This window comes from Acanthaster planci, unplaced genomic scaffold, assembly GCF_054643075.1.
Source record: "Acanthaster planci isolate LZ-2023a unplaced genomic scaffold, COTS_SCS Contig46, whole genome shotgun sequence".
In the NCBI taxonomy this organism is placed as follows: domain Eukaryota; kingdom Metazoa; phylum Echinodermata; class Asteroidea; order Valvatida; family Acanthasteridae; genus Acanthaster; species Acanthaster planci.
In genome coordinates this window covers 39060-52328 of record NW_028257670.1, presented here as the reverse complement: position 1 = coordinate 52328, position 13269 = coordinate 39060, and the positions used below count along the sequence as shown (strand labels likewise).

Here is a 13269-nt window from a genome sequence, read left to right as displayed (position 1 = left end):
TTTTGCGTTTTAGGCGGCAGGGGATTCATGGAAGCACACCTTGGCTATTTCTGTTCCTATTTTTTTTTTACCTTGCAGGCAGGCGGTTTGCGCCTGTTGCATAGCCTAATTCTCTTTACAATTCGCATATGGCGGAAGGATACGTACATGGCAGTGCACTCACTGTCGACATTTCTTCCACCCACTTCGAAGCTATGTTGAATTAAAGTAGCTCTATAGTTTCCAACAATTGGGTCCAAACTTCTGCGTTTGCATACCAAATTCAAATCACTGACCAGGGATGCGCACGCAACCCAAAGTGCACTGGGTTTCCTTCAAAGAGGTATTTTGGAAATAGCCGTCAAAGACGGCAACCTGCAGAGAGACACGGATCTACTGGCAAATAATCAAGGATTCCAGGTTTACCTCACCCAAGTAGCGAAACACGTGTTTAAATAGCCTACATGCACGTGCACCAACAAAGACAGCCTATGGTCGGTACCTTCGAATTCTATCCCAGGTCCCCCGGTCAATGTTATCTCCAGCGGGAGCACAGACCGTGCAATGAAAGACACCTGTGACCGGACTGCCGGTGGACGGGACCCAGCGACATTTGGCAGGAACGTAGCTGGACGACACACCTTCCTTTTCTGCTGTGACTCAAGTCTTGGTTCCAAGACGTCCCTGTAGTTTATTCAGCGACACAAACCATCACACGACGAATTACTATCAGCGACACGAGCCATTACTCGACGAATCACCATGCAGGAAAATATTAACTGACCCTTTGAAAATAAAAAAGGTACGTTCGAACTTCCACTAGGATGTCTGCAGCGAGAACGCCCGAGCAAAACGAAGAACTAATCATGAAGAATTAATAAGCATTGAACGATGTTCATAATATCTAGATATTGTGTACAGCGGTAATCGACGAAGTGGGAGCACTCGAAAAAAGGAGAATTATACAAAAAATATCATATCAAGAAAGTACGAACCAATTTGAATGCTGTATTATTGTTTGTATTGGGCTTACACGAGCACTGTGTGCTTACGTGGGATCTTGACTTTTAAATTAATGGAGGGGACACGAAGAAGGAAACATACTTTCAAGGAGCAGGGGAACATCTAACGCATTAATAGTACCTGCAGTCAGGTGGAAGTGCTTGAAACCACAACGCATGCATAAAGAGGACAGGGCAAGATGGTGGGGGAGCGACTGGGACGCATAAAAACTTGAAGAGGGTGCTGTCACAAGGAATCGTGCGCCACAGACTGATAAACGCATAGACCACCCGTGATTTTGAAAAGCATGGGCAAACAACCGGCAAACGTTCACCTTTTTTGCTCTTCGGTACTGCTATCTCTTCTTTTCAAATGTTGCAACCTAATTGTTTTGAATCCCTATGGACCAGATTAAGTAAATACTGTGACTCATACCCCAAAAAATATCGAAGCCAACTTAAAGTGTAGCTGCAATGAATTTTTCTTCGACACAATTTTTTTTTGCATCTTTGTACTTTTCTTCAATGTATGAAAACTCTCCCACACTCCTATTTGGTTAAATGCACTCAGTGCACACTTTTAAACAATCAAAATAATCCATGTTTTCCTGGTCAACGAGGGCGCTGTTGCCGTGAAGTCATCCAGGGAAGACATAGCTCAGTGCATAGGTATTTCTGTTCAAATTGTGAATCCAGAATTTACAAACTGATAACATTTCTGAGAGAGGGATTGATGGTTTCTTTTTGCGATGCACATAAACAACCATAAATCAGCAAAGAGGAGAAAACTTAGTCAAGGAAAATCTACAAAAACGCAGGACTTTTTTGTGTACAAACAAATGTAGCATTGAGGCTTCTTCCTAAGATGATATCACAGTTTCGCTTACGAATATCGAAATACTTATTAGCATAAAACATAAACACCAAAAAGGCATTAAAATACCCTTCCAAACAGTGAAACCAAAGTTTAAAATAAGGTTTACTGGGGCACAAAGGTGCATTTTACAGGTTTGTAGTCATGTCATTGCAGCTACCCTTCAACATTGGAGTGAAATCACCGTCCGAGGGCGCCCTATATTGTTTGGGGAAGCAATAATTCAAAAAACAAAACATGCTTTTCAATAATTTCCATAACCTTTCAAAACCACATTTTAAAAATAATGTTATAATTTCCCTAAATGGATTAAAACCTCGAACTAACAAATACAGTTTCATTTCTGGCTCGGAGCATACGTCCTACCGAACTGCTGTGAGGCTCACAGCTCCATGGGCTTATACTCGTGATTGTGCTCAACTTTGCAATAGACATCGATCCCTTCATTATACTGGTTACGAGTCGAAATCAGAAATATGCAGTAGGCACATTTTGGCAGCGTTCGATTTTGTGTTCGAAAAGGTACGTATAAATGTATGTCATGGCTTTTAACCATGTATTTTTTTTGTAAATTGAATAGCGATCACGAGCGTTGTGCCACCCAGTAAATCATGGCTTTCAATTCCAGTTATTGAATTAATTTCTTCGTAAGCTGGATTGACACGGACGAACCTAAAAAGGTAGATCCATCAAATGTATCCCACAAATGCGACAGCGGAGTCCACAGCTTTGGACGAGGTTGCACACTTTAAATTCATTCGTATGTATGCAACATCCAAATCTAACGAACAGGTTCATTTTCCTTGGGCAGTCTGGGAATCCCTGGAGAGTGTTTCATTTCATATTCCCACCACCACAACCAGACGGGACAGCATGCCAACATTCGAGTTCAGTTCGTCGTTAGTTAAGGCGATCGCAGCAGTCATTAAATTTAAGCCTAAATTTAAGCAAAGCACACAATCTGCTTGAAAATGACCAACCATAATGAGGCATGTTTGCATTTCCTGAGCAGGGGCCAGTTCGGGGATGATTCAGCCTCTCCTGTCTGACAAAAAAATTTCTAAGCACACTGGCGGAGAATTTACAACAGTTTTGCCAAGTTTGCCCAAATGAGTAAACATGCTCGAAAAAAAAAAAAACACCCCAAAAAACAAAAGATATCAAAATATCCAAAGGTTTCCCTTTTCGGGTCATAAAATCTTGTATTTAAAACCATACTGGAAGTAGACAAAATCTACCCCAAGACTTCTTAAACATAACACTGTTCGGCAACTATGAAGATGCCAGTTGAGCTTGTTAGGCTTTCCAACAAGTGACATATAGTTGAAAGTGAAAAAATTATACACTTTACCCATTACTGGGCAAATATTTTGGTCGATGTATATTTTGGCCTCAACTGCAACTGTGTGTGTGTGTGGGTGTGTGTGTGGGGGGGGGGGGAGTTGGCAGAAGGGAAGAGCCAGTTTTCCAGCATTTTTTCCAAACTGACTCGTTAACTTTAAGTTCTGACCAAGGATTGTCACCCTGGTAATTCAAAACGGTTCACAGTGCGGCTTTTAAAATTTTGCTAAATATCAGTCGACGAAACATTTTAATTGGAAGACCCCAGAGTGCAGAGTAGCGAGTATATTTTGGAAAAAGAGTTTTCTTTATTAATTCACAAAGAAGAAAACCATTGATAATAACTGTTGGAGAGTATAGATGCAGTGTTGCCCTTTGCAGGGGTGTGTGACTAAGAAAAGATGAAAATGAAGAAAAGGTGATCGAAATCACCAATTTGACTGAAAATATATCAGAATTTGACCCCCTTCCACCACTAATGGTTTGTAAATTCGCTGTTGCCGAGTGTCTCCCCCTCCCCCCCAAAAACAATCCTGGCAACACCCATGCTGCCTTGAGCTATCATTACCAATCAAGGACAGCCTACAGCGGTGCTGAGCATTACTTGTATTGAGGCTAACAGTTCGAAAACCAAACGATTACCAGGGGTTCTGTTCGTATCGTTGGGATGGTCAAATTTCTCAACCTTCTCCGAGTTTTGCGGCTCCCATACAACAGTGTTCCTCCGAATTATGCCAATGTGGCATTTCATCCATAATGCAAATAAAAACTAGAGCTCTGAAACAAACGACGTTGACGTCACGGCATACACTGGCACACTATTCTATAAACAGGAGCCGTCCTGACCATAAATGGGACAGATGTCATAGTGGGGGTGTAACAGTTCTCTTGTAGCTGTGTGGGATTCACAAATCACTAGACAAGTGCCTCCGTTGCTGGCTTCCTGTCTGCTTTGGCCATTTTCTTGCTGGGCAGTAGATGACGCCTCTCTCGAAGCCACTTCTCCCACTGCCTTCGGTGCAGCAGGTACAGTTTCATCGCAGCCTGTGCATCTTCGATCTGCAAACCAATGGTGAAGTGGTTAAGTTTAGAAAAATGAGATCTCTTGACGAACTTTAACAAAGCATGTTGCAAGCAGCATTTCTAGGTGGTTAGTTCAAAACTGTGAGATAAGTTAATAAGATTTGACAAAAGATGTTTCCAGTAGCATGTTTTTTATACATTACATGTATTGCCATGTTTAGAAAAGTATTTGTGACAAAATACAGAATATACAGGGAGTAAAATTATCATTGTTCGGCCTCTGAGGCAAAAAAATTCACTCAACCAATTCAATGTAATTTGAAAATTCTTACTGAGTTATGTTCCCCTTTTTGCACGTTGACTTTCAAAAGGAGCTCTGTCAACTTCCTGAGGCCTGGCCTCTTGCTCTATGATGTCAAAGGAAAAAAGAGGCAATATAAAACAATATCAAACTCTCAACATTAATGGATGTGTGAAAATGGGTAACATTTCACATCTACATGGTGTAGGTATTACGTCTCTGAACTACAACACTTCACAGTTAAGTTTGAAGCAATTTTACAGTCTGAATGCTGCAAAATATCATTTTTATTAATACTGCAAGTAACTTGGCTGACATGGACCAGGTCTGCAAAGAACGTTGGCAGGAGTATGTACCATACATTCATGTTGTTATGTATATCATATTTCTCATATCTCGTGCTAGATCTGTTGACCAGTACAACCTTTTGTTGCCGTCTGCTGTGGGGCAGCGCAGACATCCGGGATTCTCACAAAATGGCAGGAACCGTGTCAGTGAAAACAGCGACCATGGCGATGTATGCACGCACCATGTCCAAGGATCAGGTCACACAATCTTTTCTTTGATGAGTACGTACGCGCACGCTCTCGTTGCAGTTGTTTTCAATGACGCAGTGTGGTTGCCACCAGCTATTTTGTGAAACTCCCGGATGTCCGTGCTGCCCCATACCATATGAATATCTATTATTAGCAGATGCCACAATATTGTATTAGTTATCACAAGAGAGCAAGACAGAATAATGTTGAAGCCTATGGGTGCAAATGCACCACCTCTGAATTTAAAGTAAATTTTGCAGTTGTGCGTTTTGCTTTTAGTGTTGAGTTAGAACAGTTAGTGCATTCTGTGGGGTTTGATATTAACTGTGAAATAGGGTTATATAACACACTATTTGTTGCCATGAATCAACCAATCAGAATTGAGAATTCAAGTTTGCCTGAAGATAAAACAGAAGATCATCACTCTGCATTGACCAACCTTGAAAAGATCCTTGAATGGTTGATATGTTGATGTATCTCGAATCAAACTTCGAGGGTGGCTGAAGTACAACACCTGTAGAAACCAAAGTCGCAACCGAAAGATTATTTACTTCCATCAATAGTTCCGACTGGTATATCTCACATTTCATAAATTGAGTAGGATTTCAAATTAGTTGTTGTTGTACCCCTGCGGTACCATGAATCCCAAGACAACTGTGGAGAGAGTTCAGTGACTGGGCATTTTGACTGATCAAAACCAATCTGACAACAGCACTGTCCTTTTCAAAATTTTGAGTAGAAGGGGATGGATAGTTTCATCTTTGCGATGATGCTGATGATGAAGAGATGAAATTCCAGAAAAAAAAAACAGCCAAAATGCCAACTGACAAGTTACAACAGAGAAATACGTTTTCAAGACATCTTGCGAAACTGCATTTCTACCTTGAAGTCGTTGTGAAGGGCATGGCCCACAACAACCCTTCCCTTCAGTAGGTCTGACAGCTCCTTCTGGACTTTCTCAAAATCCTCTCCTGTCAGAAAAGCAGACAAAAGAAGGAAACTTTGTCAAGAGTGAACACTTTGCAAAATATCTGCATTTTTTTTACCACACTCCCCCCCCCAAAATGACAAGTACCAATGTAAACATTTCCTTTTAATAACAAAAAGATCACCTTTGTCTCTCAGATCTTGAGGTCGGATGCCGCTGACAAAAGTTCTGTAGTCTGTGACCGGTTCCCGGGGCTTGACATACTTGTCAAAGATGCAGGCACCATACTGGTTCACCACAGACACCCTGGCTAGGATGCTCTGTGAGCCTTTTGGGCCGGTACCCACCATCTCACAGTCCATTGCTAGGCACTTTGTTGGGCTAAGAGGGAAATGGAAAACAATGACAAGAGACGATCATTTTTATTATCAATCAATCAGCACACTGTGCAATCATGCAAGGAAGAACCCGGATGAAGACAAAAGTTATCTTTGAGCATGTCCTCTTGAATTAATTGGGCTGACTCCCGACCAATCAAGACCAAGAAAACTCACATTTGTTAACCAGTGAACAATGCATATCGGAACCACGCTCACACATTACTGTCTCCGTATGTTATTACATCCATGTATACAGGAAAATATGGCATTCACTGCAGAAACACTGCACATGTCTTTGGCTCATGCCAAATTCCTACAGCGCATGTAAAATATGTTGTATCCTCCAGAAGTCATCCAAATAAAACATAATTGGGGACTTCACCTTTACCTTCCAACCATTTGTTCCAGAACCTTTCTCAGTTCTTCAAAATACTTCACTGTACACTATTAAAACCAACGGCGCATTCTTTGTACTTTGACTTCCAAGGGCCATCGAGCCCCACGTGAAGAAACAGTGGCTACGCTAATTACTCTCAATCTGCGAAACTCCTCAAAAAACCTCGGTAGATTTTGAAGGAATTCGGAGGGTTAGCCATAACCCTAACAATCCATCCACGGGTGAAGGCTTGAGGATTGTTAGGACCTGTCTTGCAGATTCCAGTGCACAACGGGAAACATGTGTTACACTGCACACCGCCTGTACTTGAAATGCTCACAGGAAATCGAGCACTGTGCAACATGACAGCAACTAGCTTCTACTTTCCAAAACGCTGAGAGATCCTGCAAACTCCCTGCTGGATTTCAACATGTAGTCATGGGTGTACTGGATTCTGCCACAAGAAGTCTACTCGTAGGAAACGAAAGGCTATTGTAATGTAAATTGAATACGCTGGCATCGTCGAAGAACACAACAAATACGCTGCTGGCAGTGTGGAGGGCGTACATCTGTAAAATGCATGTGTTCAAACAGACACCTGAAAGAACCTTTTAAATATGCCCGCATGTGTACAATTTTTGGCAAGTGGGAACGCCCCTTTGAAACTACGCATGGCAGTCAACGTGTTAAGTGAACAAGGACGGTTATGTCTAAATTAGCAACTTCAAATCAGCTTTGTACTTGTGTGATTAATTTTCAGAAAATAAAATGTGACAAACTTTCAAAATGTCAAGCTGAGAACTGGCTCACCAATTCTGTGCGTCCTTTCTGATGAGTGGATTGTAGTCTGTTTCTGATTGGACACTGTCAACAGCTTCTGTATTCTCATTGGCTCTGATCAGCGAGGGGTCGACATCATCGAACCAGATGTCTGGCTTGCTGCACGTAAACAAAAGATATCAGAACAAGTTGCAAGTTTAAAAAACCCATTCGTTATTATCCAATGATTAAAATATTTTTTTGAGAGAATTAAAAATGTCTGTCATAATGATTGTATGACATAGCTACTTAAGCTACTTAGTACATCATCATCACATATTGAAAAGTCCTGACAATTTCAGTGGGGCATCAGAAAAGTAAGTGTGTGTGTGCGGGGGGTCTGAACGCCCTCTAGCACAAAAGTGGGCTATTAATGGTTGCCTCCTTTTTGAAAAAATAACTAGGTGTGGCCAACAAGAACAATAACTGGGGGGGAGGAGTCATACCTCTCCCCTCCTCCACAACACCGGAGGGTACTGAAAGAATCACACTCATGCAGATACAAAGTGTAATTCATGTAAAAATCTCTCTAAAAAAAACTGGTAATGGCCCAGCTTTCACAATATTATCTAATGGCACTTGTCCAATATTCAGTTCTGCTGGGTCAAACCAAGGTTGGGCATGCCCAACTCTGTTGACACAGTGGGGCCCATCCTAAGTGGGCGCTTGACAAAGTTGGAGCAGTGGACAAAGTTGGGACATTACGGGGTCACAGTTAACCTTGCTTTGGGCTCCTCGTTCGTCTTCTTTGCCTTTCCGAATTTCTTTCGTCTCTTTGCATCTGCTTCCTTGGACTTTTCAACAATCTGCAGTGGGAATGAGAGCAAATCAAACAGGGCAAATCATTGTCATCACAAAAATGTTTCATTTTCCATCTATGGCAGTGGTGAATCCTGTTTCAATTAATGCAGTAACGTGTAAAAAAAAAAGCTCTATCATTTAACCATGTGCCATATACATGTCATTTTCTGGCAGAAGAAATTGTGTCAGTTACTGTTCCAAGTTACCATTCAATACACAAAAACACAGCAAACTATGAGTTGTGCCCTCAATTTGATAAATTTTGTGCCGGACACTTTTGCACATCTGCTGCATTACACACTTAAACTAAATGTTTAAAAAGGGTGATTTTGTTACAGTTTGCTCAAGTCCGTTTTCCATTTTAAAAAAATTGTTGGCCCTCAAACCCTCATCTTCTTTTCCATATCTTGTTGGGTACCACCATTCGACATGGCACAAACTGGTCACACCTGGGTTAACATTAAAAAAAAATTGGTGAAACTGTCACCTCTGTAGATTTTGTAAATGGGGTTGACCTTCATCACGCTTTTAGAGTGTGACAGCCCAAGCGAAGCAAATTCTTTTCCAAATATATCTCCTTTAAACTCTTTTACACCTATCCCCAATGGACTCACTGGCAGCAAAGCCTTCCAGTTGGAGGACACCTCTTCCTGCCTCCTCTTGTCCATTTCTGTCTTATCACTGAGGCTGCTGCTATCCTTGTCAACAACGGGACAGTTATCACTGAAATGTTTACCGTTCCCTGCTTTCTTGACATTTCTACTCCTGTCTTGTCCCAGCAAGGTCAACCCAGATGCAGACTCGCCGGTTTCTCTGCTGGTTGCCGGTATAGCATCTGTAGAAGTGTTTGCCTTTTTAAACTTTCTGGCTTTCTTCACCTTGCGTTCCTTCTGCCCTCCACTCTTTTGAAGATTCGAACTTTGCGAGGATACTCTCGGAGCGAGAATGGTGTTGTCTTGACCTTGCTTAACAGCCTTTGGTTTTGAGCTGTTAACAGCCTTTTTAGTGGTCCTATAACCTTCATCTGGCTTGGTTTTCTCGCTCCCTTCATTCTGTTTTCCTACTTTGTTTTTCATTTTTTTAACATGTGGCGTTTTCTTGGCATGCTTCGATGTCCCCCATGTTTTTGGCATCCGCGGCAAGTCACCTGCAGCATCTTTGCTGGAGTTCAGCTTCTTTTTCAGCAGCCTGTTCTTCCTTTGGCGTTTCTTTTTCAACTGCAGGGCTTTTTTCTTGCTGATTTTCCCCTGACCTCCGCCGGGGCTTGCCACCGTGGAACCTTTAGACATTCCCGGTGGCGCACTCAGCATGGCCTTGGCTCTATTTGAGCCCGCCTGTCCCTCGTTCTTGAGCTTCTTCACCTTTTTGGCATGCCACCAGAAGGTTGGGACTGTCTTTTTGGAATCTGTGTCTAGGCTTTCCCGGAACTTTTTTGAGGGATTCAATTTGTTTCCATCTGAAGACTTCGACACTGATTGGTGCTTCGTTTCAGCATATTTACTTTTCTTCTTTGCCACATTTTCTTGACTGTCCCACGAACCAGCATGACCAGAGACTGTCCTTTTCCCCATCGTCAAAAATGTTGATGACACTGACCAATCATTGAAACTATAGTATATAACAGGATCTTTGACGCCTGAAACACAAAAAGAAAATTTATTACTCAACATCTATAAAACAGCATGTAATTGATGTAATTGATTGAAATACAGAACAGCAGAACAATAACTATGAATCTGATCAGTAGGCTTGATGGTAATTATTAAATGTAGAAGAAAGAGATTACAATAAACAACATATTGAAAATCAAAGCACAGTAAATTAATGTCATTACTTAGCAATGGTCAAGCAAATAAACACATGCACTGTGATGCAGTGATTATGAGAATAAGCAAAAGAAATTGGAGAGCAAGTAAAGGAACAAATTCCATTGATGAAGATAACCAGGTCAGTAACTTTAATATTTGCTAAACGCAAAAAGTTTAGATTATTAGATTGAAAAGAGTTTAGACTTGAATGTGGCATTGTGGAAATGGAAGGGACTTTAATAACGGTAACACCAACATCTAAGGATCTAAGCCTACTTCAATCATGCTTCAATGAAGTCCCCCCAGATATGCCAGATCCAGAACTGTGGGATCTGAACAGGAGCGTGGTGGACGTCAGACATGTCGGACCTCACGGTTCTCATGCCCATTATTTCTGGTGGTAATAAAAGGGATAGCAAAGCCGTACATTTGCAAAATAAATCATTTAAGAGTAAATGAACAACTGGGGAAATAAACTTAACCTAGTAGTTTCTCTGTGAGCTACAGTACCAGCACCTCCATACACGATCATCACACGTGGAGTTTTCGCGCAACATCTATTAGGTCTGCTATCCTACCAGTCACGCGTAAATTTAAGTAGTCGTGCACTCGTAATCGTCGCCAGACTATCTCTCAAACAATTTTTTGAGATCCTGCGAATATTCCTTACCAGCATAAACAAGCTTTTACGTACAGTACATGTACCTTTACAGTACTGCAGCACATGTACATGTACTTGCAAACCCGTGAACAGGGCCCTTCGTACATGTACATCAACGGTGTATATGTAGGGCCCTGTTTACGGGTCTAGCTTTCACAATGCATGCAAATTATACGAACTGCACATGTCCTGTTTTAATTTCAGCGTTAGAAGTAAAAAATAAAATAAGCATCCCCCCAAATATTTCATTTGAAAAGAAAGGAGCTGAGAAACCGTACACCCTAGTGGGGCTTCAAGAGTCGAAACCCGATTCTGTCGTGGGATATTAATAAATTGGGTAGTAGAGAGGATGGGCTCTTGCAGCATTCATGAATTGTAACATGCAGTTCAGCCTAGTCATCAGGGAAACGAAAAGAAGCATCTAATCGATATCTGCTGTAATTTGTGGTTTAATTTAGTTTCTACCGTTTTGATAACCATGTTTCTCCTTCATCCGTGTCTTGTCACTGTCGTATGAAAGACTGAATGACACCGACGTCAAAACAAAATGTAACATTAACTAACCGTTCTAAAATAAACCTTTTTAAAGAGCAATATCATCCAAAATGGCGCAGTCCTTGTCTGGAGAAGAATTCCAGCGAATGCAGGTTTGTTTAATTTTTCTTATAAAAAATAAATGGTATATCTGTTTTCGACTTTACAAACGAGAACAAAACAAATGTCAGTTTCTTTTTATTAAACTTATTAAAGGGCCCTTGCAATGATTTTTTGGGCAATGTTCGAACATGTTGTTGTTGAAGTTGAACAACTGCGAACTGGCATGACTAGGACTTGTCCAGGCTGTGGTTGTGACGAACTTACATTGTCATTGACTGTTGCAGAACTCCCAGCCCAGGTTGGACGTCATCTTCTTTACATTACGACTAATGTCCAGGATATAAAGGCATCCAAAGATAGTCACAGATTCACAACAATTTTTTTTCACATTTTTAGAAAAATTTCAGCCAGGGCCTGCGCCTACCTCTGTCACTTTGTGTCAGGTACAATTTACCTAACAGGTAGGCCTAGCTGAAATTTTGTTCACATGTTCATGTCCAGAATTAGCCAATTACTAGGTTTAGGCATGTTAGGTACGTGAAATAGTGACTCATAGAGGGTGCCATATTTGGTCCTTTTCAGCGCATCGCATCTTTGAATCAGTCTGGTAACGTTGATTGCGATTACTGCCTGCTGTTGCCATGGTTGCTAGAGTATGGTGAGGATGTGTGAAACTAGAGTAACCAATAATTGGCGATATTATTGCTGGACAAACCAATGTCATTTGATTCGAAAATCATCATCTGAAAATTTTGCCCCTGGATTTCATTGATAGTTTACTTGAAGGAAGGATAGTCTAAGACTAAACCCTATAATTCGTAAAATGCATGTATTAACATTTGTGGAAATGCATCAAGTACAACAACTTTTGTACGCTCTGCAGAAAAGTGATGGCCACGATTGCACTATGCAAAGTGAAACTTTGTCGCTCGATATCTCGCTGTTCAGTTCCCAGAGCAGGACTTTGTAAAAGAACATTAAACAAGAACGTTCCTTTTCTAAGATGGCGCAAGGTACAGTAAGAACCAACCGATGGTCTCCTTGAATCAACCTGGTACGGTAAATGGTACCCATGAGAATAAGGTTGGACTGACTGTTGCATATCAGTTCAACCATTTTGGGAAGCAGGGAGATAGAATCTTGTTTTCATTACGTGACCATCCTCTGTTTTTGTAAACAAACAGGTTCTAATTTTGCCTTCATGTGTAAAAAATGTATTATCGCAACATGTCAAAGTGTGTGGATAAATCCGCAGGCATATATCCCTTCCCTTCTCAGCTTTACAGCATACAGGGCACGCCTGCCATGACGCACACAGGATGGTCGCGCAGTGAAAACAAGTTTCCATTCCCTCCCCCCGGGTCCAGAAATGGCTGAGCCGATATACAAACAGTCAGCCATCAACCTCGGCCATCAGTAGTGTCTGTCATTTGCAAGTCATTTGACCCAAAAATTGGAGTCTGAAAAAACTGATACGAATGTTGTTTCACTGATATTCGTCCGTGGTTTATTGATACTTCTGAAAGGTTACTGTACTCTGGGTACTTCACATGCAGAATGTCATTTGGATGGTCAAATTCATGGAGTGTGGCACCAGGTAGGGCTCCAACTGTTCTGTGCGTAAGGTACTTGAGGTATTTGCAGTATAAGTCTCTGTTTGGACAAGCTTACATGTACCCATTTTGTCTTTTGTTTTTTTGATGTGCAGGATCAACTTTTAGAGTTGAGAACATCAAATTATCAACTGAGTGACAGATGCCGAAAACTGGAACATGGTAAATTCCTAGTGCTTTGCTGTTCCTTTTCTTAAAAGAAAAAGTAAAAGCAATCACTGGACAAACTTC

General features: G+C 41.3%; 2 protein-coding genes across 7 annotated transcripts in view; one reads left to right on the top strand and one right to left on the bottom strand.

The window, feature by feature from the left end:
* The first annotated feature begins 517 nt into the window (after positions 1-517).
* The window catches only part of gripap1 (GRIP1 associated protein 1), a 40284-nt gene continuing 27532 nt past the window's right edge, over positions 518-13269 (top strand). For 2 of the 4 annotated variants that reach the window (XM_022225602.2, XM_022225600.2), the window contains exons 1-2: positions 518-2376; positions 13134-13200. In XM_022225602.2, the coding sequence (XP_022081294.2) occupies positions 2092-2376; positions 13134-13200 (352 nt within the window). In that variant the 5' untranslated portion in view covers positions 518-2091. Of the gene's footprint in view, positions 2377-11188; positions 11476-13133; positions 13201-13269 lie in introns of those variants that run through there. The other 2 variants (XM_022225601.2, XM_022225604.2) reach the window with 2 other exon arrangements.
* Positions 3031-10851, bottom strand: rexo4 (REX4 homolog, 3'-5' exonuclease). Of its 3 annotated transcripts, none has more exons than XM_022225605.2 (9): positions 10650-10851; positions 8974-9995; positions 8264-8364; positions 7550-7678; positions 6168-6364; positions 5938-6026; positions 5495-5569; positions 4551-4625; positions 3031-4254 (listed from the first exon to the last, which is right to left on the bottom strand). In XM_022225605.2, exons 2-9 carry the CDS (start codon positions 9928-9930, stop codon positions 4111-4113), a joined length of 1767 nt encoding a protein of 588 aa, XP_022081297.2. In that variant the 5' UTR covers positions 9931-9995; positions 10650-10851; the 3' UTR covers positions 3031-4110. The 3 variants fall into 3 exon arrangements, with proteins under 3 accessions (XP_022081297.2, XP_022081299.2, XP_022081298.2); XM_022225607.2 differs by having other exon boundaries at positions 8279-8364; positions 10650-10849; XM_022225606.2 differs by lacking the exon at positions 10650-10851 and adding an exon at positions 10444-10638.